The following is a 22207-nucleotide window of genomic DNA, read 5'->3' on the forward strand; positions in this document are numbered from 1 at the left end:
CTTGAGCCGCTGCTGTGGGGCGTACAAACGCCAAGCGCCGGAAAAAGACTAGTTCCCGAACCCAGCAGACGCGCCGCGCGCCAAGCAGAGTTTGTAAGCGCGACCCTTTTTGTCGCCCATCGGCCATGGCTTATAGATAAAAGTGTCGAGGGTATTAAGGGGTGAAAAGCTCGTACCATTCGCTCTTTTGAAGAGCAGAAGTGCGGTTTCTACGGCTGCTCATTGTGAATTTGTGCTAGCACAATACACGTTCTAGGAAAAAAGTGATTCGGCGTGGTAAGAATGGTCGAAGCAGCTTTCACAGCTATCAGTCAATTTGGTCTATTTCTGTTAGCGAGGGTATCGAAGGAAACATTCACTCAAGGTGAGCGAACTTTGCCTCGTTCTTGTTTAGCGTAGATAGGACATACAGTCATGTTGCGTTGGGGAAATATGCATAGCTATTCGTAGGGTATATGAGTCCATTTTGTCTCAAGCCTCCGATATTGGTAGGTCCTGTGCCAGATATCGGAAATACTAGACGGCATAGCGGATCTATAGAATTCTTTCTAGCTGCCTAAATTGATGTATACATGGAAACCTTCTCCAGCACTTCCTGTCCGAGAGGAAATGCGATTATTTTGGTTGTTTGATTCGACCTGCGAACGGAAACGGCCATACAATGTGAGGCTCTCTTCTAGGCACCGGGGGCATCTTTAGATCGAGGGCAGGATAGAGGCAAAGATGGCTTGCATCTTATGTGTCAATGGATAAGAAACCTGCGCTTCTCCTTTTACATCTTTTCTCTCCGTAGTAATGTTTATAAAGCATTCCTCTCTCACATCTAAGATGAAGTAGCAGGCGGTCGAAGTATGACTTACGCGATCTCCTTGGTGTCCGGGGAAGAAAACTGATCAAATCGCTAACAAAAGCGGAGGAGGGTATTTGCGACACAAGAATGTGAAGAACAATTAACTTGAACAGTCGCATTGGCGATGTGATGCCAAAGCTGTCGTACTCGTTTCGGAGGCATTGCTTCCATGAGGTATCCAATCATCTAAGCCTTCTGGCAATAGTATTGTTGTTTATACAATCGTCCATAATGGCATGGATGACGAAGGAGGGTAATAAAATGAAACATTAATTAGTGGTACAGAGTACAGGGAGTAAGTCTGTACCTGCGATGTTGTCCACCTACCAGAATATGTCCTGATTCTCGACATTCAGTCTTCTCATTAACGAGGGTTATCCTCAGTGGAGAAGACGACAGCATCACTGGTTCAATGTACTGCATGGCCCATGGTTGGAGAGGGGTGGTCCGTTGGGCCAGAGGCTGTCTGTGGAAAAAGCACTAGTAGGTAGTGAGTAGCACAGACGAAGATCTGGCCATGTTAGATTAGCTGTGAGGCAGCTTGGGTTTGCTTCCCGCTGTCAGCTGCTACCAGTACCGTAACTACTCCCGTCCTTGAACCAGCCAGCAAAATTAAAGTTGATAGTCGCCGTTTGGAATTGTGATGTTGGCGTAGGGTGCTGCAGCCTGGTGCATCCTGTATATGTACGCTCTCTCGTGAGCGGGTAAGCTAGTCGTGGCCTGCATCAGCCAGGGATCGACCTAATCGAGTAAAAGACTATGCGTATCTAAGCATGCATTCTTTTCGTATGACGAGAGTGCCTCTTCTAGGCGTGGACGACGGCTGAAAAGGAAACGAAAAAAAAAAAAAAAACGTAACCCCGGCTCGATGACTGGCGGGGAGAGAAAACACCCCATCGAGATTATAGTCCTTGCCTGTCCGCCTGTACATACTGTCCGTATGCACATATGCATGGTCCGAGTGCATGTATGTCCCCTTGGCCCGGGAAGCTGCAGCGCTCTCGAGGTGCCTTTTGCTTTTGTCGCTTGATGCCCGGAGCTCGAGGACACAGGAACCAGGATGGCGGACAAACAGGCTGTCCCGCTTGGCGACGGGCAGGATAGAAGGGCGTACTATGTGTGTAATAGCCCTCGACCAGGGTGTAAACAGTGTCCCTTTGCAGGTAGATGTACTTGGACCTGTCTGTCCGTCCCGCCAGCTTCCACCGGTGTCCGCGTGAAGGTAAAAGAGGCCATCCGTAAAACCCTGGAGAGGCTGATTTGTCACTGCCGCAGCGAATGCACGTCTCGAGTCAGCCTGGCGTATCCCATCGCATCGACTCGACCCTTTGGTTGGCTGGACTGCGTTGCCTGCTGCGTGGTTCGTCTGTTAGCCGTGGCCGAGCTGGCAGCAGCAACTAAGGGGAAGCTCTCACCCACCGCAGCGCCAGCACCTCCTGCAGCGAGACAACTGCACCCTCTATGTAGCCCAGTAGAAAGACACTCACTTCAGCCAGCCAGCCAGCCAGCTCGTAGCAGAGCAAGGACGAGGGCGACGGTGCTGCTGCTCGCGACCAAACGGCGCTCTTCTCACGCTTCTTAACTAAGCCCAAGACTGCGAAGAAGCAAAGAAAAAAAAGCCTCCACCCCGAAAAGAGAAGAAAAAAAGCCGCCCACCTGTTTTCGTTTTCGTCCTCCATCTCTTGCTGCTTCTTCTCCTTCAGCCAAACAACAAGTCATCCTCCTCACTCTCACTCTCTTACTCTCTCTCTCCTCTCTTCTCCCTCGCAACAAGAAGAAAGAAGACGAAGAAGACACTGAAGAAGACGTAGCTATCTTCTTCGTCTCTCCCTTTTCTCTTCTCTTCGCTCCGTCCTTCCGTCTCTCCGTCTCCCCGTCCAGTGCGTCCCCTACGGTTCTATCCTTAACCACGCTCTCTTTTTTTTTCCGCCGCCAGGATTCGTCTCTGTTTTGGTTATATTATTCTTTTTTATACTATTAACCGGGGGGGTTTCATCGTCGGGGGTTCCTTAATTCGTCCGTTTCTCTGCTTCTTTTCTGCTTTCCGTTGCTTGTTGGCCATTTGGTTGTTTCTGCTTTGCTGGAAAACTCCCCAGTCTCCAGAGCACTCGGGATAGAAGAAGAACGGACGGCCTTCTCTCTCCCTCTGTCAGCGTCGAGCTCGTTGCGTCTGCTCGGCCTAATCGACCTTAATCGTCCCTGATCGTCGTCTCCGTTGTCGTTGTCGTTGTTCGTCGCTATCAACCTGGACAGCATCCAATATGGCGTCCATCCAGTCTCCCACCCCCAAACTCGACCGATATATCATCATCCACGTCGCTACAACCTGTGATGAACATGGCGTGTACGTTACAAAGGACTCTGCAGAAGTCATTGAGCTCGGATGGATACTCCTGGACACCAAGAACTGTGAAGAGGTAGGCCGCGGTGGCTTCACTCAGCCCGTTTCAAAGTGGCCAGCTTGCTGACCACATACATCAATTACCTCCAGATCCATCGCGAGAGTGTCCTGGTGAAGCCAGTAAACACTCCTATCACGCCTCTTTGCAGTACGTGTTCTTCAATTCCGTTGAGATTTTTTTTTCTTCCTTCGTTGGATCTGTCGTGGAGACTATTTCATAGCTAACCAAACAACACTACTACTAGCGAGCTTGACCACTCTTACATGGGAACACGTCCGGTCTGCTGGTACCTTCCGTGATGCCATCAATCGTTTCGACACTTTTGCCCAGGAGAATCTCCTATCGAAAAACCTCGAGTTCGCCTTTGTGACGCTGGATTCATGGGACATGCGTGTGCAGCTGCCTAGGGAGGCCCGTGATAAAGCTGTCGTGCTACCTCCGTACCTGCAGCATTCCCGTACCTTCGACCTCCGCACCGAGTATCAAAGATGGCAGCAGCACCATCCGGAGTCTCTTCCGTTCGGTCCCAGCGACCTCGCCAACATCTGTGCTGCCCTCGAGGTCGAGCCCGTCCAGTCCTCCGCCCCCATCAAGCACAACCTGCCCTTCCATCTGCAGGCTCTTGCACCTGCGTCGCCTCGCAGAGCAATGGAGGAAGTCATCACGCTTGCCAGAGTGCTCCGTGGCCTGATCCGCAAGTCTCAGCCTCCCCATGAACACCCGGAAATTATGACCCGCCCGATGGACGCCAGAGCGGACGTTCGTGCGTTCTTGGCAGAGCGTAGTAAGGTTTTGCATATGAGTGGCTTGCCCCATGATACCACACAGTCTGAGCTGGAGAGCTGGTACACCCAGTTCGGCGGACGGCCCATCGCCTTTTGGACCCTGAGGACTCCGGACCAGCACAAGCCTACCGGCACCGGCTTCGCTGTCTTTTCTTCCCATGAAGAGGTAAGCTTCCGTCTATCACTCTCCTTGCTTCTAAGTTATTAATGGCTCAAATCTAACCATTGAATGATGCTATACGTATAGGCTGCTGAAAGTCTTTGCATGAATGGCCGTGCATTGAATGACAAGGCAATTGAAGTTTCGCCTTCCTCCAGCCGTGTCCTCGATCGTGCTGCGGAGATTCTGGCACCGTTCCCTCCTAGCAAGAACCGTCCTCGTCCCGGTGACTGGACTTGTCCATCCTGTGGTTTCTCCAACTTCCAGCGTCGTACTGCTTGCTTCCGCTGCTCGTACCCAGCCGTTGGCTCTGGCCCAGACCCAATGCCGTACGCTTATTCTTATGGACCACCCAACATGATGCCACCACCACACCACATGGGTCACCATGGTGGTCATGGCGGCCATGGAGGCCACGGAGGCCACGGAGGTCATGGAGGTCACGGTATGGGCCACCACTCAAGAGGAATGGGAGGAAACGGCGGTGTTGTCCCGTTCCGTGCTGGAGACTGGAAGTGCGGATCCGATGGTTGTGGCTACCACAACTTCGCGAAGAACATCAACTGTCTTCGCTGCGGTGGTCCACGCTCAGGTGCTGCAGTTGTTGCTGACTCTGCATTCCCGACTCCCATGGATCCACAGTCTGGCTTCGGCATGGGTGGCCCTGGCTCTATGGCCAATGCTCCCGGAGCCGGCCCCTTTGCCTCCAGCGGTGGAAACTTCGGTGGTTTCGGTCAACAGTTTGGCGGCCCACCCAGCACCTACTCTCTTCCGTCTGGTCTTGCGAACGCTCCAGGACCCTATCCACCACCCATGGGCCAAATGAACCATGGCGCTTATGGCTCTACCAGTGGCTCTCAGTCTGTTGCCTCCTTTGGCAACCCTGCAACCCAGGCTGCCTTCACGGCCGCCGACCATACCCCCCAGCCAGTTGGCACTTCCAATGGCGGCGGATTCTACAGTGGTGATGGAGGATCTGACCCCTTTGCCTTCCTGTCAACTGGCCTTGGAGGCTTGACTGTCGGAGATGAGCCACATGGACGTAGAAACGGAGCATCTGCCAACAAATCTCCTGCTTAAACCCAGACCATATCCGCCCCTCACCGGACTGTTGTGGGCAATCTGACTATAGCACTCCAGTCTGATACGACGCCATATTTTATACAGGCCTAAGACCCAAAGATCGTCTCCTTAGACCTCCTTCTCAGCCTGTCTCTGAAGGAGTTGGCCCTTTTTTTCGTCTCTTTCTTTCCTGTTTCTTATAAGTGCAGTCTCTCCTCAACCCACGCATTGTTTTTGTTTTTAGTTCTATTGTTTATGACGGCCTCGGTCTCCTACCATCCTATCTTCATCCCAGCCGAAGATTCTTTCACCACTCGCAACGTCTTCCGGTCAATTACAAGAAGCCATTTGCTTCGACTTTAGCCAGGAAACTGCCATACCCACCCATCCTTAACTGGCCTCATTCTTCCAGTCGTCTTTTTCCGGAATAATACAAAACAAAAGCAGTGCAATAGACCGGTCCCAAACAGCACTTGATGCGCGAACACGGATCTGATTCTTCCTGGGCTTTATTCTTTCTTTTTGGTCTCTTGGAGCGGGGGGGGGGGGGGGGGGTGTGGGATGTTGGACGGATGCTTCTGCTTTTTGTTATGGCATTTTGAGCGAAAGAGAATATACCAAAGCACACTCTTCTTTTGGACACAACAACAATCAAAATCACCGAAAAAAAACCTATACAAAAAAAAACACTTTTCAACAGCGGAGCAAAATCAAAAGCAAAAGAGCGGCATCCAAAACATCGGAAGGAAATTGGAAACGGGTTACAGAAAGACGGGTTGTTTGTTCCTCTCCTTGACAAAAAAATACTCTCCAGTGGGAGGACATCGGTTATCTATCGTGTTAATTCTTTTTTCTTTACTCTCTTACTTTACTTCTCCTTCGTGCTTTTTTTCTCCTTGAAAAGAATTTGACTGAGTCTTGGGAAACGGGGGAAGGTCGGACATACAGCGGACGGGAAAGAGAAAACGAGCAAAGCGGGAGAGTCGGGAGTATTTTACCTTATACATGGCATGCGGCATGTCTGTTCTGTTCCCCTTCATGCCAGGAAAATGTTTTCTTCTCTTCTTCCTTAATTCCTCTTTTTCTTCATTTGATCGCTACTTTTTCTTTGCCTTGCCGGCCTACCTACCTACCTACCATATCACCATATCACCATATCACCATATCACCACCGCCCCCTTGCTATTCCATTCTTATCCCTACCTTTTTCTCTTTTCTTGGCCTGTACCCTTTTCTCTCGCCTATCACCATATATTTTTGTTCAGTCCCCTTTAATACGTTACTGTTACTGTGTTGATTCCATCTCTCGATCTTTGGAGGGTTGCCCCATGAACGGACAATGCAAGGGTAGTTTTGGTTGCAGGATGGAGTGTTTTCCTTTGGCCATCAGTTGGAAATGGGTTGGCTCTTTTTTGGGATGGCATGTGGGTTGTCTTTTATTATTGGAGTGCGGCTTGGAGGAATCTCTTTTATTTCCTTTGCTCCTTTTTTTCATTTAATTCACTCTTCATTCAAAGTCTTCTACTCTTCTCTCAAATTGTTTTCTGTTTTACTAGTTGTAAGTCTGCCTTTATAACTTCTCCATTGTAGTTAATTTTACCTTGTCCTGAAAACTTTATACATACTTTCTTACCCCTATTTACAACGCCACTGTGTATGCTAGGAGTGTTCGACCCAATTAACTATATCGTTTAAGATTGTTGCTCGAATTTTGGCTAGTAACGTGTCTAATATTTGGTCAGTGCATGCTTAAATCACTCAGTATTCTCCATTTTAAGTAGGTAAATTATCCGGCCATAGACAGTATATCATTCAATATGACAAGGAAACTGTACAAGTAGCCCCTATAAGACAGAAGTAATCGAGATTTCTTAAGGGCGAGATACCTAATTTTTGAGCACCCGTTACTCAGTTTCATCACCCGCAGCTGAACTGGCCACGCTCTCAGAACGACGGGCTGATCTTCTCTTTTCAGTCTCCGTCTCCTCGCCTTCATCCTCTTCCTCGATGCGACTAATATTGCTTGTTGCCACTGAGCTGGCCCTGCTCGCCTGAGACATAGCTGTCACGTCATTCTCATCCTCTTCCTCAATCGGCTCATCCTTGACGCGGACTCTTTCTCGTCTTCCAGGTCGTGCAGACATCGTGCTGGAATCCATATCCGAAGGTTTTATAATACCAGCAAGCAATTTGAGGATAGAATTCTTTGCTTTCACAAGTGCATTTCTGCTTGAAGCATCACTAGCAACACCAGCTGAAATAGCTTGGTCCAGGAGGTCTTTAACCTGGAGAGGCAGCTCATCATCATCTTCTTGAAGCTGGGAAGTCATATTGTCAGTCCTGATGCTGGGTCGTAAACTTTCTCGTTCATCAGGAGCACCCTCGGGAACACGGGAACTGGCTCTTGAAGAGGGCATTGGAACGGGAGTAGGTAAATGTAGCTTGCTCAACATAGAAAGCAAGTACTTCCTTTCTTCTCGTGGTGCAGTAGCAAAGCCTCCAACACCTAAAACTCGTTGTAGGATATCCTTGGAGAGTGCTAAGTGAAGGCTCTCGCTAGGCCGAAGCATCGAGTTAGTCGAAAGGCTCGCTGGTGCCAACGGATCTCCTCCGCCACCTAGGCCGATAATCCGACGATCGTCGGTCCATTCGGTTAACATCCCAACAACACCTGTCATGAGTGCTTTGGTCTCTTTTTCACCAACACTTCCATCTACTTCACCATCACTATCTTCTTCTGCTTCAAGAGCATAGAAATCATCGACAGCTGCAAGGACAGTACGGATTGCCGGTACTGCAATTTTTCGCATTTGCTGAGCGTTGGAGATGTGTGAGTGGCAGTAGACAGGGAAGAAATAGGTCAAGGCTTGTCTGAGAGTTAAGTTTTCTCGCGTCCGTGGATTGAAGAACGCAAGGACGAGGGCTTGTAGAAGTGTTGCAACGGAGTTATCATTGAATTCTTTGATCGAGGGAGGAATTGATGGGCTGGAAGGAGAGAGGGCATTCGTGAGGAGCATTTTGCTTAGCGCAATGACAGCTGCACTTTGAGCATGCGGTAGATTTGATGTCTTTAAGGCCTTTGCAAAGGCCTTCAGCAGCGGTTTCTGGAATGGCGGAGGAGTCACGGAGCTGGGATCATTTGCAGATGCAACTGGCGCAAGCAATGAATTATGCGTTGTAACTATATCCGACAGAATCCTGAGGGCCATTTCTTGAAGCGATTCATGGCCCTTGGTATAGCAGTGGATAAACAATCCCAAGTTTTCCTCTGCTAAGGACTATTCCGAAGTTAGATTTAAATCCGAATAAATTGGCGAGGTATAATGTACGTACCTTGTCTAATAAGCAACACAGCCCCAAGCACTCAAGCCCTCTTTCACGAATAGGGGCTTCATGACTTCGAACAGCCGGCACAACCAGATTATTCAACATCGTCACAAGATGCACATTATCTTGGAGATTTCCCTCCACATTTTGAAGCATACACTGCGCAATGTAGAGACACTTCATGTTGACCACAATTTCCTTGAGCACTTTAGCCTTGGCCTCTTCCTTGTTGAAGGGTACCTCGCTATCTTCCTCGTCTTCTTCGCCTCGTCCGGCACCACTTTTGCGCTTATCCTTTTGCACTGGTTGGTTACTGTCTTCGCTAATCTCTGACTTAGCCGAGACAAAGCTGTCTTCGGAAACAATTGTGTCGTGGACTTCCGCTACAGCTTCGAGGACAACACTGCAGAATTCACCCTCACCAGCAGCATTAGGACTACAAACACACCGTAAGACCTCGACCGTAAGCTTCGTGATCTCCTCGGGTAGGTTTGGAACAGCCAGGGTCTCTCGAAGGAGAGAAAACATTTTCCTTCGGCCAACCTCATCGCTGTAGTCAAGCGTGAGGCAGATATAAAGCAATTGTTCAACAATGAATTCATATTCCATGGTTTGTTCTTCTCCTCCCTCTGCCTCTTCCGGATTGTTTAATCGCGTAAGGAGTACATTAGCGTACTTGTGCAGATAAAATGCCATAGCAGTGACTTCAGGGATTTTTTCATCTGCTAAATCCTCGAGTTTTCCGTTGCCCTCCTGTCTGCAAAAAGAATTGAAACTTCGGGCCATAAATGCAGATTCAGCCGTCAAAGTCTCCCAGAACTGTTGATCAAAAGTCACAGAATCACGGTAATCTGGCCTTCCCTCCCAGAAATTTTTCATAGCTTCATGAGCAATTCCGTTATCTACCCCAGAGTTCACCACATCAATGCGCTCCAAAAGCTCGGTAAGAGCAGCGATTGTGGGGGATGAGGTCCTTTCTCCACCTTCCTCTTCTTCTGCTCTATATGAGCTTGCACAGTCTTCAATCCAACGGTCATAGAACAACCGTCCAGCCGCCTTTCTGACATTATCGTCACGGTCACGCATGCCCCATCGTAGTAGCTTCTCTCGCATAGAGAGAGATAAATGGCGGAAATCACCAAGTGTAGGTAGTAATCGGGTGTATAGAGCACGTCTAGTTGGACCGTCGACATCCCGGGCTCTTTCAAGTAGGAAAGGCAAGGTTGATGGAGTAAGAGGCAGGTTTAGGAGAAGTGTACGCCTAACTTCGGCGCTGGTATCATTTTGAAGTACGTCAAGAAGTTTTTCCAGCAGAGCAGAGGGGCTATCTCCGTTGTTCCCGTCTTCATCCTCCTCATCGTTCCCAGCCAGTCTACCAAGTCCCATAACCGCTTGTACACGAACAGTAGGCTCTTTATCTCTGATTCTTTTGACAAGACCCTGTCGTATTAAGTTATATAGTTCATCGTCAATTGAATCTAATGAATTCACGATATGCGAAATTATCTGGGTTGTCCTATATCTAACCGTCTTGTCCTTTGCGGCAAGTAGCGGGATAAGCGTAGACACAATCGTGAATGTAAGCCGCGAAGACGGGGTTTCCGGTAAGCCGCGCGTCTCATCAGGATCATCGTCAGAATAAATCTCGAGGTCTGCGCGAATAATTCAGTGTTAGTGTTTGATTCAGCTAACTCAATTAACCGTTCTTAGACCTTACCTTTGTCAGTGGCAGCTTTCAAGAATGTCCCGAGAAACTTGATAACCCTATCCGCCGCTCCCTCGGCTTTCTTTACTGGCACCACTCGAAGTAGGCATCGACAGATCTCAATGTTTAGCTCCTTCTCTGGAAGTCCACCACCGGCTAAATCGGGGATTTCACTGAGACGGGAGCCCTTTTTCCCGTCCACTTTTGCTGTCCGAAGTCCACAGCAAACTTCCTGAATTTTTCTCAGCTTAATAGCAAGTTTCCTATGCCCTGTAATTGCGCGCTGCGCATCTGCGAATATGTCGACGACATTTGAGCGGAGAGATGCAGAGGTGGTGGGTAAGGCTGGCTCCTCTGGAATATAAACAGTGGGTGCGGTTGTAGGTGGAACGGATGATTTGCGTGTGGACGCAGCTGACGAAGGGCGAGTAGAAGGCGCACGACCGGGCATTTTTATCCGCGCTCACAGTACAGAGGTATATAATCGAGGGTCGGGAAAAGGGTAGGTAGGTGTATACTCCTTCGAAACTATGGGCGGCAGCGAGGGGTAGAGAGACTGCAGCGCATGAAAGCGAGTGTTGCGACAAGACGAGTCTCGGCGATAGTTATCGTCAAGTAGGACCAAAACTAATCCCCAGTAGATATTGGCGTTAATATCGATATTGCGGTAAAACCATGCTGCTCGTTGCTTGCTTGCTCGCTTTTGGTTGTCAGTTTTTCCTCTTCGGGATAAAGTAAACAAACACGCGATAAGATAAGCGCCATGACGCTAGTCCGTTTTTGGTATGTACACCCGAGTGCCGCGGTGTCGTCTAAGAGGGAAATAAAGCACTACTTTACAGCTTTATAGCAAAAGATGAACTTGGATTTCGATTTATTCTTCTGTTTTATCTACAATTGGGGTAATGATTTACTAGTGACTGTTTGATATCTCGTCTTTTATGTGCTCTATGAATTAATCACGCCATAACCTCTAGTTATAGTTACTTCTGACTAATCAAAACTACGGTTCTCCGCCGCCCTTTAACTCCCGAAGATGAGACTGCCCGGCTTTTCTCTTCCTTTCAATTGACACCCCCTTTTGCTATTTAATACCATATATATACATTCTACCGCAATCATGTTTAAGAAGGGAGTCCGGACGTTCACCTCTACGGCTCTGAGAGCTGCCGAGACGGCTGCTCAGATGGAAGCGAGGAACACCTATGGAGTCGGGGTTTCCAAGGCGCAAGGTGTCGTAAAGGGCCTGACCGGGGGTAAGTGAATGCAATTGTGTACCCTTTTATGATCTGGTTTGTACCCGAAACTGATTGGTATGATTCTCAGCTATCGGAAACACCCCATTAATCCGATTGAACCGCATCTCCGAACAAACCGGCTGTAATGTCTTGGGAAAAGCCGAGTTCCAAAACCCCGGCGGAAGCGTCAAGGACAGGGCCGCATTGTTCGTCGTCAAAGACGCCGAGGAGCGAGGCCTTCTTAAACCAGGCGGCACCGTCGTTGAAGGAACAGCAGGAAATACCGGAATTGGCCTGGCCCATGTGTGTCGATCAAAGGGATACAAGCTAGTTATCTACATGCCAAACACCCAGTCGCAAGGCAAAATCGACTTGCTGAGACTTCTGGGCGCTGAGGTCTACCCCGTACCTGCTGTTGCGTTCGACAACCCAGAGAACTACAACCACCAAGCCCGGAGACACGCCGAGTCTCTTGAAAATGCCGTCTGGACTAACCAGTTCGATAACATAGCTAACCGGAGAGCCCATATTGAAACCACTGGCCCAGAAATCTGGGCGCAGACGGAAGGGAAAGTTGATGCGTTCACTTGTGCTACTGGTACTGGCGGCACACTAGCTGGTGTTACTAGGTACTTGAAGACTGTTAGCGATGGTAAAGTGAAGTCGTTCCTTGCCGATCCCCCGGGGAGTGTGCTGTACAGCTACATCACAAGTGGGGGTACCCTCATAGAGCGCACTGGTAGTAGTATTACGGAAGGCATTGGCCAAGGCCGTGTAACGGATAACTTGCAACCCGATATTGATCTTGTTGATGGAGCACTCAGCATCAGTGACGAGAAGAGTATTGAGATGGTATACCGGTGTCTCGACGAAGAAGGCCTATATCTAGGTGCTAGCTCGGCACTTAACGTTGTTGCTGCAAAGGAGGTTGCAGAGAAGCTTGGGAAGGGACATACTGTCGTCACCATGTTGTGCGATGGTGCCTATCGATATGCAGATCGGCTGTTCTCTGATAAGTGGTTGAAGAGCAAGAATCTTAGAGACGCCATACCCAAACATTTGGAGAAATATATTGTGCTGCCGTGATTTGATTTATCTGCACGGCCCTGTTGATAGCCGTACTTGATAGCGGCGTTAAGCAATATAGATTATCATAATGTACTATCGAAAGCCTGAGATAAAAGAGGGCAACGAGCAGTCCGATTGTCCCGGGTATGAACTTGATATCGACATTAAAAAAATGCTAGGTCATAAAAGCCACCAACACAGCTTTTTGGGGGAACCATTCATAAGAAAGAGAAAAGAGCTTGCTTGCTCAACAAGCATGAAGAAAACATAAATCCCACCCATTTTAAACAACGTTAACATTCCAGGATGCGCCGTAGCCGTTGTACATTACGCCGCGAATATTCCATTGCGAAAATTCCGGTTGCGAGTTTCCGCCCGCATCAGTGGCACGGCAGTATATTGTCTTATCCTGCCCCTTTTCAGCTTTGGCTCTGACTTTCCATAGAGTCCAGGACCATTTGGATTGGGGCTTGTCGTCTTGTAGTTCGGCATCAACCCAGCTCTTTCCGCCATCCGTCGAGACTTCGACTTGAACAATAGGCCCCTGGCTGCCGGCGGGGACAGCATATCCTTTGACCTCTATACAACCGTCAGAGGATAATTTGACAGTATCCCCATCGTCAGGACAGGCGACAACTGAGTTCACAGGCATTTCTTGGATTGACGGTACGGTGCTCCAGTATTTTTCTGCAACTTCCCAGGTAGTAGCTTCTGGAGGGAGAACTCTGTAATCATGTTGCTGGTAGAAGCTGGGAGATTCATCTGTCTGAACTGTGATTCGGTCGAGCCATTTCACCCATCGTGCACCAGCAACTCCTGGTACAACAACTCGGACCGGGAAGCCATACTCTGGTAGCAGTGTCTCACCGTTCATCTAGAGAAAGTCAGTTCCAAGGGTCGTTAGGAGCCTGCGGTGAAGGGAGGAAAGTGGGATTCTTACCTCAACGGCTAGAATAACTTCCTCGCTCATCTTCATGGCTCTCCACAGCTCAATGCTCACACCGTAATAGTCGTCATCCTGGCAAGGCGCTTGAAAGCAGGCAAAAGCGACATGTAATAGGCTGTTTTCCGGGTCCTTGTCCTTGAGTTGTGCTCTCATCAAAACATCTCTAAGTCGTGGGCCCTTCCATTTGCAGTTCATGATAGCGCCATCAGTCCAGTCGACGCCGTGTACTTCTTTTAGCCTTGTTCGCATGGTGTGACGTCGGTTCCCTGCGCATTGCATCGCACAAACGACTTCATGTTGCGGGAATTCATTCCGTAGTTGCGATAATGAGAGTAGAAATGGTTTGTCGACTTCGCCATCGACAGTAATGAAATGCCGTGTCCCGTCTATCTGTGGAATAACGCTGTGGTTTCGATGGTATGCACCTTTCGTGGTCAAGAAGCTGTTGTGGATATATCTGTGTTAGCTGCCTGATGCCCGGAGAATAAAGTCACCAATCATAGAGTCATGTATCCCTGTCGCAGGGGAGAAAATACGAGCGACAGCTTTGGGCAGGGGTTTGCATGTCGTATCCTGCAAAACACCGCCTGAAGTATATAAATATCAAAACATCGCACTTCATACCTGGACACAAGTTCCTTGATGGGCGGTTCTCGATTTATGATCTCGGTCAGCCCTAGCGGCACAGTTTCTGATGGCTATCGGTCAAACAACCAGACAAGTCAGCATGTCGCACGGAGATGATAGCCAATAGCTGATCTGGTTGATGCCGTACCTTTTCCATGGCTAGATATCCCCTGATGCGTTTCACGATGAAGGCAAACGGCCCTCCGGCGAGGAAGTCCCTGATGAGGCTCAACAGCGACCTGAACGCTGTTCTCAAGCCCGGCTGCAACATGGTGGTCAGTTTCTTAACAAGTCACCGTGCTTGCTGGCACCCTTTCGCAAACACCGTTCAGAAGCTCAGGGGCGGGAGTGGCTGTCCCTATATATTCTTCTCTCGTTACCTTGTGTGCTGCCAGATGATCAGACCGTGTAACTAGCTAGACCAGCCAAGTGATTTTCCCGGTCTATAAACGCTAGATATTACTAAATTTTTCGACGGCCTTGCTTTCTGGCTCTCTTAGGACTTGCAATTGATTGCTGTTGGGTTGCGTGTGAAGGCTTGCCCCTAAGGCACGGGCACAGGGACGATCAGCGGAACGGTGGAAAGCGATAGAAGAAGGCTATACTCCGTACTAAAATATATAAAGGGGCTTCGGTTCTCATGTGGTCTGGATGGAGATCTGACAGTTTAGGACTCCTGATTATCTCTTGTTTGCTGCTAATAGTTTGCATGTGTTATCGTTGACAGAAAGCTCCCCGTCGTTACGGAAGACTCCACGCTGCCCGTCTCGCAAGCTCAAGCGGAAGCTGCGGATGCCTGGGAAGCGAGTGCAAGCAAAGCTCCATCATGGACTAGAAAAGGGAAAGCTCACGAATTGCACAGCGTTTTCCTCGCACGGAGACCCAGTGTTTGTCTGCTCTGGAGGCCTGCGAGGCGCCACCAGCTCCGTGATGGCTATTCAAACTGGTCTAGTGTGACGTATGTTTGCGTCAAAACAACATCGCCAAGCGACTCCCCGAACACACATCCCTGCCGGCCGATAGCGATGGCGATGGGGATAAGCTGGCTTTCTTTGTGAGGTTTGGCAGGATAAGTTGCCGAAAGGTGAATGGATGGACCTGCTTGGGCTGCCTGTCTTGTAAGGTTGAGATAAGACTTTGACCTTTGGCGTGGAAGTTTGCCTGGAGATTGGTGCATGTATATACACCGTATATGTCTGGAGGATATATATATTATATATATTCATTATGTCTGGCATTAGTATAGTAGTTGTACAGCCGTAACTCTCTTGGTTACATATATCTAGATCTTCTCTGCCTCCGCTGGTGTCAAGTCGAGGGTTCCTGCGGTCTCGCTCGGGTGTGTTGAAAGCCGGGTTAAAAAAGAAGCTGTTGGGGGTGATTGTCGCCCCCTAGCCAGTCCCCAATGAAATAGTACCCAAGCTCAGCTAGCCCTAGTAGTTGACTGCTGATCGTCCCGTCCATCGTCTTGTGGACTGGACGCCATGCGGAGCTGGGCTGGAGCTCGGCAAGAACATGTTCCTTGGGAGGCAAGTCCAGAGCCAGAGCATCTCCCAGGCTCCAAGGCAAGCTGGAGAACAACCACACCGGCAGGTTCCTATATGCACGCCAAGGGACATGACCAACCCATCTTCTAGTTATCCAAGTAACCTCGAATCCATCCATGCAAAAATAAAACGCCAAGTATACGCCGGTAGTTGTATGTTGTAATAGTCCGCCAAATAGCACCCGCACAAACCTCTATAAATCGTACAATTTTCAATCACCAAGGAGTGGGTTGGAAATGAGAAGGGAGTCTATCGAACAGGGAGACTCGGCCGGGACATTTTTTTCGCCTTTCCAGGTTTTTTTCTATCGTTCAGGGTGTCGACGGCCGAAGAGGAGTAGCTCCCAGATAAATGAAAAGAGAAAGGAGGTTGAGGCCAGATTAATCGGACGGTTGCCTCATGTACGCGTCAATGGCCGCACTGAATGCCGCAAATCCAGCACATCCCAGGAGAGCCGCCTGAGGACCTGCTTTGGCACCAAGGATTCCACCAGTGATACAGCCGGCAGCAACACCGTTAGCAAGGTCGTTTTTAGCACGGAGTCCTTCGATACAGCATTCGGTTCCGCTGAAAAGAGCACCGACAACCATAAAGTTCTTTGCACTGCTATACGATCGAGATCCCATGTCCTTGAAGCCTCGCCGGAGTTGCTCGCGCACCGGTAGAGAGGAGATTTGCTGGCCTTGGGGTGTGAGAGGTGTGTCGTACGACATCTATCAAGTAAAAAAAAAGAACCAACGTAAGCCATTGAACTGAAGGTGCCGGGGAAGAAAGGTAATTCAGACATACACTGCTCATGAACAAGCCAAACGCGCCTCCGAGTGCGAAGCCCATTCCTCCAGCCATTACCGTTTTAACTGGACATGACTCCATCGCACCGGTCATCTATCACACAGGGCAACAACGGGTCAGTATCTCGTCTGAACTGCGTGTTTAATCAAGGTTATCACCCTCCGAGTAACTCACCATCTTAACCATGGCCTGCTCCTGTTCGTTTAGTCCCGTTGTTGATGGAGGAAGCCCCGCACCCGTGAGGCCGGGGTTCAGCCCCGAACCGCTTGCGCCTGGAAAACTCATCTTGTGTATAGTTATATCTCGTCCTTGAGGTGGTGGGTTCTATTGCTGGACTAGGCTGTATTGCTTGCTGGACTTGCGATCAAGCTTCTAAAGCAACAAAACGGCACCACGAAGAAAATATATTAAAAAGAGGTAAAATGAACAAGCACAGCTTAGCAGGTCAGATCGAATAAAGTATTAAAATGGCATCAAACGGCTCTTCCTGTCCGCATCTCCAGCTTCAAAGCTGCGATGTCAAACCTCGAAAAAAAAAATCATTGAACGGAAAAACTTATCGGAGATATGCTGACATAAGGCTTACTTATTACAATATAATGCTGTCATGTGCCTGCAATATACTCGGTAGCAGTATAAAATATATTAAGTTCCTCCTTACGGTATTCAGAATCATAACTAACGCTTCTGATTGGTAGACTCAAGTATCAACATTCTCCTCCGTAAAGTAGGCCTCCTATTCTCTTATTATCATCTTCCCACTTCACCTGCAGCAGTCATTTCACCTGCCATTCACTTGACTATACGCCCCGGTGCTTGCCATACGGGGTCCTATCTGATACCATGTGTAATCATGGTATTTTCCCCCAGCTTCCTGGCTTTCATGACCCACAGCGTAGGTCACCTCCTTGGTCTATATATCCCAAAATATATCAGCTATGCTGGAGATAACATGATATGAGGGTTGATACCTACAATTGCTCTCGTACTCAGAGGTCACCCTCAGGGTGCAAGGGTCTCCTGGTTGTCGAAATTTTGCTGGTGGTTCCTCATCCACCCAACGGCCATGGGCCTCGACCCTCCCTGTAGTACCTCCTTCCTTCGGTCCTTTGTCTCCTGTCCTGTGTTTAAATCTTTGACCGTAATGGCCATTTTGGCCGGTTCGTATTGGCGAACATATTCGCGAATATTCCCTGCCGTTTCAGGGGCTCTTTTTGGATCAGTAGTGCTTGTTTTGTGGGATATGGGTACTGCTTGTAGGTGTGTTCCAAGGTTGTTTTTTGTGAGTTTTTTTGGGGTCTTTCCCCTCCTTTTATATTGCCCGCCGTGACTCAGTCACTATTACTAAGGACTATCTAGGCACCTAAGTCACTACCACCACTTCACCTGCCATTCACCTGGCCATATGTCCTGATGCTTGCCATACAGGGTCCTATCCCTTAATTGACCAGCACAGAATACTCCTCCGTTGCCCTCCGATCACGCGTCATCTTCCTCCATGCAGTTATACCAGTCTAACGTACACATCTCTAGAGCAACTCTGTTCGCCAAATCATCAGAAAATCTAGCGTTCGTCATTCTATCATCAGGCATTACCTCAGATATGTAACCCATCCGTGATATCCCCCTATCAATTGTATTTTGGTCAAGGATTGTAAAGGTAGACGAGGCGAAATTAGGGTGTTCATGCTTTACCATCCACTCACGAACCTGACCCTCTGTCCAGCCAAGGAAGGGAGACTTGAATTGCTTCATAGGCAAGCGGGAGCCGTGGGTGATCGAGTCCAGGTCAGTTGTTTCGAGGATGCAAGGTGCACCAGGTCCGACTTCATCAATTTCACCCAGTACATCTAACATTCCTGCGTATGCCTCATATATAAACCGGTCGAGTATCTAGAGTGATATAATATTACTAAGAGAAATGACGGAGAGGGTGATGCAACTAGTAAAGATCCTTAGCCTACCTCTGGAGGGATATTGGCGGTACAAAAGACAGGATACAATCCAGCCCCTTTATCTGACCATGGCGGTGTCCAGTCATCCTGCTGTTCTCGGTTCGTCATCCTCGTTGAAACTGGCATCGTGTCAAACTGGTGGCTGTAGAATGTAATTATCTCTGTAGAATACAGTGGCGTTTCGAGCAAAAATAGACGATGATGTTGACATAGGTACCTACCTAGATATATATAGGCAGAGAGGCAGTGGCGCCAAAGTTAGTCGCTATTACATTGTTCCAAATAGCACCTATCTTATGGTTCAGTCCATAGTTATTGAATAGTAGAATCGTTAAGAACAGTAAATACAAGAAACTCCCAGATCAATAAACGAGGTATATAGAGAAGCGAAAATCCAATCAATGTACAGCAGAACGGAGAGAAAAGAAATAAAGATAAGATTCAACGCACGCCGAACCGGTTATGAATGGGGAACTCAGATGAGGGAAAATAAACAGATTGTCGATATGATCAAGGAAAACGCCAACATATCAGGTCCGTAAATTCGTGTATAAGTTTCTAGACATGGCAAGTTTCTCCTGCCAATGCGTATGAAACAGAGAAGAGGTCTTTCTCTATATTTGATGCTTTATATATAATAATGATTCAACCGTGGCCGTCATGTCGTGGACGTTTTGTTTGTTAAGGGAGATGAAAGTGGAAAGGTAATAGATACCACGGCCGTATGTGGGAAGCCTAGTCGTCTTTGGATCCTTTCTTTACACCATCTGAAGATGACGGCGAGAGGCTTCGTTCCCACTCGGCCATCAAGTTAGAGGCTGTGCGGGTCAGGTTCGAAGGCGTTGGTTTGGCTATAGCGGGCCACGGGATGCCACCTGGATTCTCGGGGCTGCTGAAGGTCTCGATATCCAGATCTTTGTAGTCCATCACGCTAATTCAAGAGCGTTAGTTGCGGGTGGATAGGAGGATTGGGGGAGGACGCTGTATGTATGCTGACCTTGCACTGGTCCGTGGGCTACTGGCATTTGTCGAGGGCGACTGGTCTCTTTTGGATGGAAATGTTGAGCTGCTCGAGGATGGGGTGTGTCTTTTGGGCTGGGGGCTATCCCATATATCCCAGTTATCGTCGATGTCTAACAAACTAGTCTGGTTGCTTGGATTATGTGGCTTGTTGCGGCTCCCATTAATAGCCTTGTTTGGCTGTGTCTTATTTGGAGCGGTGACGCCAAATTCCTCCCAGAAGTCGGTATCTGAAGCCGCTCCACGTTTATTTGGCTTGGCGGTGGTAGTGGGCTTGATAGATGCTGATCTTCCAGATCTCGAAGGAGTTGCTGAATGGGCTTTGGCGCCTACTGCCCCCGCACCTGATCTATGGATAAGATGGTCCTGGCGTTGATACACCTGCGATGTACGGCATTGAGTTGCATTGATACCTTCATCCCCTACTGTAGCTTGACGAATATCTTCAATGAATGTCCACAGCCCGTCTTTGAAATCCGTAGCCATCTGCTTTCCCGTACGCATAAGTGCTTCTGTAGTTGGGTCCTGCGGTATTGGTGGGAGAGACCTTCGCCATAATCCTTTATCTTGTATGGATTTCTGTTTCGCGGGGGATAAGACGGGTGCTTTGCTGCCATTCGCTTCTCGGTCAAAGGAAGGGAGTGTTGCGGATCTGGGATATCCAGAAGGCCGTGCACTTCTTGAATCGCCCGATTGGGAGGAGAAAGGAGAGCTATTGTAGTCGTCTCTTGCGGAGAGAAGCGAGAGGGTTCGTGTATGCCGAGAACCCTCAAACACCGTTCTGGCTCTGGACAGCTGGCTTGTGCCTGGTGAATGTGATATTGACTGCTTGGAGCCGTGTCGTCTGTCGAATTCTCGGCTAACTCTCCCCAAACCGGATGCATCACTGTCGGCCGGCGACTGAGTTGCTCCTGTCTCTCCAACCAGACTCCCTTCTACCGGCGTCTGTCTCAACGGCTTCATCGCCTCGGCACGATAGACGGTCTGAGTGATCTTCCGGCCCTTTTCATTCTGCTCCCATTGTTTCTTCAAGGTGGCAAGCTCCAGCTCGGCCCTCTGTAGCTCCTCCTTGAGCTCCAGCACCTTACGTTCCTGTGCAGCGAGAGCCGTGAGAAACCCGTACCCTTCGTCTGGAGGCTCACTTAACGCAGAGACTGAAGGCGACGCTCGATGAGAAGCAGGCATGATGGGTGACGACTCTGACGACTTATGCTTCGATGCTGGCGAATCTCTCGCTGAGAGAGGCCCTTGTTGTACCAGCTCTGGCGGAATATTGATGGGAAAGTTGAGCGTGAGCCTCTTTGCATGTCGAGCAGCTCCATTTGGTCTGGGAGGAAGCGAAGCTCGCTGTCGTTGCCGCGGGCTGTCGAAGCATGGTTGCGAGTCCTGCGAGAGTTCTTGCGCTTCCATGGTTCCCACGGTGGACACTGGAGGATTTTTAGTCGGTATATCCTAGATGTTGAGATACAATCCAGCAGAGGAAGCCATCGCCCTTCAACGCTGTCCTGTCTCTTTCCCCCTTTCTCTGCCGCTGTCTGTCCCGGCTGTCTTGCTGCTGGTGGCTCAATGTCTTGATGTCTTGATGTCTTGTTTGCGCGGTGGAGTTGGCGCCCAAACCCTGGAAAGCGAAGGGAAAAAAGAACTTCAGGGGGAGATTACGACGTGCATCTAGAAGTGACACGTGACTAAGTACCGCTTCACCTGTTTTGCGCCTGGAGGTACTTCCTCCATAGCTACTCGTTATATAGATTCCGAAGGTATGACGGTTTACCGGCTGGATGGGTGGGAGCAGCTCCCCTGTGAACAAAGGGCGTGTGAGAAGGAGAAGGAGGAGAAAATTCTGCGTCATCTTGCACCTTCAGCCTTCTGACAGACACAGCTAGCTATGGCATACTCTTCAGGCGAGCCCGCGTCCGGCTACCTCGACGACTCGACCAGCCAGATCGAACTGCTCCTCGGTAGCGACGATGACGGCACAGCGCTCGTTCGCCTAAAGGAACCCGGCAGGAGGCGAGCCTGGACGGCCCGGCGCTGTTACTGCTGCCTAAAGAACCTTCTTCGCGACCTGATACTCCACCAGCGAAGGCGGTTTCGCTACCGAAACGCATCTTGGACTCACACAATCTGGCTGGTGTTCAGAGTTCTTAGCTTCTTTATAGGCGGATTCATCCTTGTCTCGGCGGTGCAGGCAATATTTCACCCATCCTATCAGCGGCCCCCTGCACACTATGCACAGCTGCAGAGAAGGATTCTCGGGTCGTCAGAACCAGGGCGTGCAAATCCGGGGAAGGAAAAGATATTCATCGCTGCAAATATCATCAGGGAAGACTTGATACGCGGAGCTTGGGGTGATTCGTTGCTGGAACTCATCGCCTTGCTGGGGGAGGACAACGTTTTTGTCAGTATATACGAGAATGACAGCGGCAGGGCGGTAAGCGAGGCTCTTATAGAGCTCCAGGATAAACTTCCATGTTAGTGTTCTTTTTTCTTCCGTTTTGCGAGCAGAGCAAGAGAATTAACCCTAAAAACCTCCAAGGTAACTCGTCGGTTGTTGCCGGAGACCATCTTCGATTTTCTGACCTGCCTACGACCACAGCGCCTGGCGGCAAGCAGCGTATCAAACGGATCGCGTACCTGGCGGAAGTTCGAAACCGAGCGCTCAGGCCTCTAGATGCAACTACAACCCATCATCCGCTGAGTCGAGAAAGGATTCCGTCATACGA

The 22207-nt window shown here is 49.3% G+C and overlaps 9 protein-coding genes across 9 annotated transcripts in view; 3 read left to right on the forward strand and 6 right to left on the reverse strand.

The window, feature by feature from the left end:
* Nucleotides 1-3111: 3111 nt before the first annotated feature.
* Nucleotides 3112-5277, forward strand: MGYG_04027 (hypothetical protein; the record flags this gene model as incomplete). The annotated part of the gene is made up of 4 exons (XM_003173806.1): nt 3112-3267; nt 3342-3399; nt 3497-4203; nt 4285-5277. The coding sequence occupies 4 exons, from the start codon at nt 3112-3114 to the stop codon at nt 5275-5277; spliced, it is 1914 nt and encodes a 637-aa protein (XP_003173854.1).
* A 1886-nt stretch (nt 5278-7163) lies between these two features.
* MGYG_04028 (condensin complex component cnd3) lies at nt 7164-10742 on the reverse strand (the record flags this gene model as incomplete). The annotated part of the gene is made up of 3 exons (XM_003173807.1): nt 7164-8537; nt 8593-10238; nt 10304-10742. The coding sequence occupies 3 exons, from the start codon at nt 10740-10742 to the stop codon at nt 7164-7166; spliced, it is 3459 nt and encodes a 1152-aa protein (XP_003173855.1).
* A 669-nt stretch (nt 10743-11411) lies between these two features.
* Nucleotides 11412-12615, forward strand: MGYG_04029 (cysteine synthase; the record flags this gene model as incomplete). The annotated part of the gene is made up of 2 exons (XM_003173808.1): nt 11412-11547; nt 11618-12615. The coding sequence occupies 2 exons, from the start codon at nt 11412-11414 to the stop codon at nt 12613-12615; spliced, it is 1134 nt and encodes a 377-aa protein (XP_003173856.1).
* A 265-nt stretch (nt 12616-12880) lies between these two features.
* On the reverse strand, nt 12881-14441 carry MGYG_04030 (sulfite oxidase; the record flags this gene model as incomplete). The annotated part of the gene is made up of 4 exons (XM_003173809.1): nt 12881-13471; nt 13538-13985; nt 14168-14241; nt 14319-14441. The coding sequence occupies 4 exons, from the start codon at nt 14439-14441 to the stop codon at nt 12881-12883; spliced, it is 1236 nt and encodes a 411-aa protein (XP_003173857.1).
* A 1656-nt stretch (nt 14442-16097) lies between these two features.
* On the reverse strand, nt 16098-16794 carry MGYG_04031 (mitochondrial import inner membrane translocase subunit tim22; the record flags this gene model as incomplete). The annotated part of the gene is made up of 3 exons (XM_003173810.1): nt 16098-16430; nt 16507-16602; nt 16684-16794. 3 exons carry the CDS (start codon nt 16792-16794, stop codon nt 16098-16100), a joined length of 540 nt encoding a protein of 179 aa, XP_003173858.1.
* A 496-nt stretch (nt 16795-17290) lies between these two features.
* MGYG_04032 (hypothetical protein) lies at nt 17291-17661 on the reverse strand (the record flags this gene model as incomplete). Its single annotated transcript, XM_003173811.1, has 2 exons — nt 17291-17422; nt 17602-17661. 2 exons carry the CDS (start codon nt 17659-17661, stop codon nt 17291-17293), a joined length of 192 nt encoding a protein of 63 aa, XP_003173859.1.
* Nucleotides 17662-17988: 327 nt separating this feature from the next.
* On the reverse strand, nt 17989-18590 carry MGYG_04033 (hypothetical protein; the record flags this gene model as incomplete). Its single annotated transcript, XM_003173812.1, has 2 exons — nt 17989-18402; nt 18474-18590. 2 exons carry the CDS (start codon nt 18588-18590, stop codon nt 17989-17991), a joined length of 531 nt encoding a protein of 176 aa, XP_003173860.1.
* A 609-nt stretch (nt 18591-19199) lies between these two features.
* Nucleotides 19200-20894, reverse strand: MGYG_04034 (hypothetical protein; the record flags this gene model as incomplete). Its single annotated transcript, XM_003173813.1, has 2 exons — nt 19200-19395; nt 19462-20894. The coding sequence occupies 2 exons, from the start codon at nt 20892-20894 to the stop codon at nt 19200-19202; spliced, it is 1629 nt and encodes a 542-aa protein (XP_003173861.1).
* Nucleotides 20895-21369: 475 nt separating this feature from the next.
* Nucleotides 21370-22207, forward strand: part of MGYG_04035 (hypothetical protein) — a gene marked incomplete at both ends in the record, with an annotated part of 1644 nt that continues 806 nt past the window's right edge. Inside the window, 2 exons of the mRNA XM_003173814.1 lie at nt 21370-21915; nt 21990-22182. Of these exons, the coding sequence (XP_003173862.1) occupies nt 21370-21915; nt 21990-22182 (739 nt within the window). The remainder of the gene's footprint in view (nt 21916-21989; nt 22183-22207) is intronic.

The sequence above is a fragment of the Nannizzia gypsea genome, genomic scaffold (genome assembly GCF_000150975.2).
Source record: "Nannizzia gypsea CBS 118893 supercont1.3 genomic scaffold, whole genome shotgun sequence".
NCBI classification, from domain to species: domain Eukaryota; kingdom Fungi; phylum Ascomycota; class Eurotiomycetes; order Onygenales; family Arthrodermataceae; genus Nannizzia; species Nannizzia gypsea.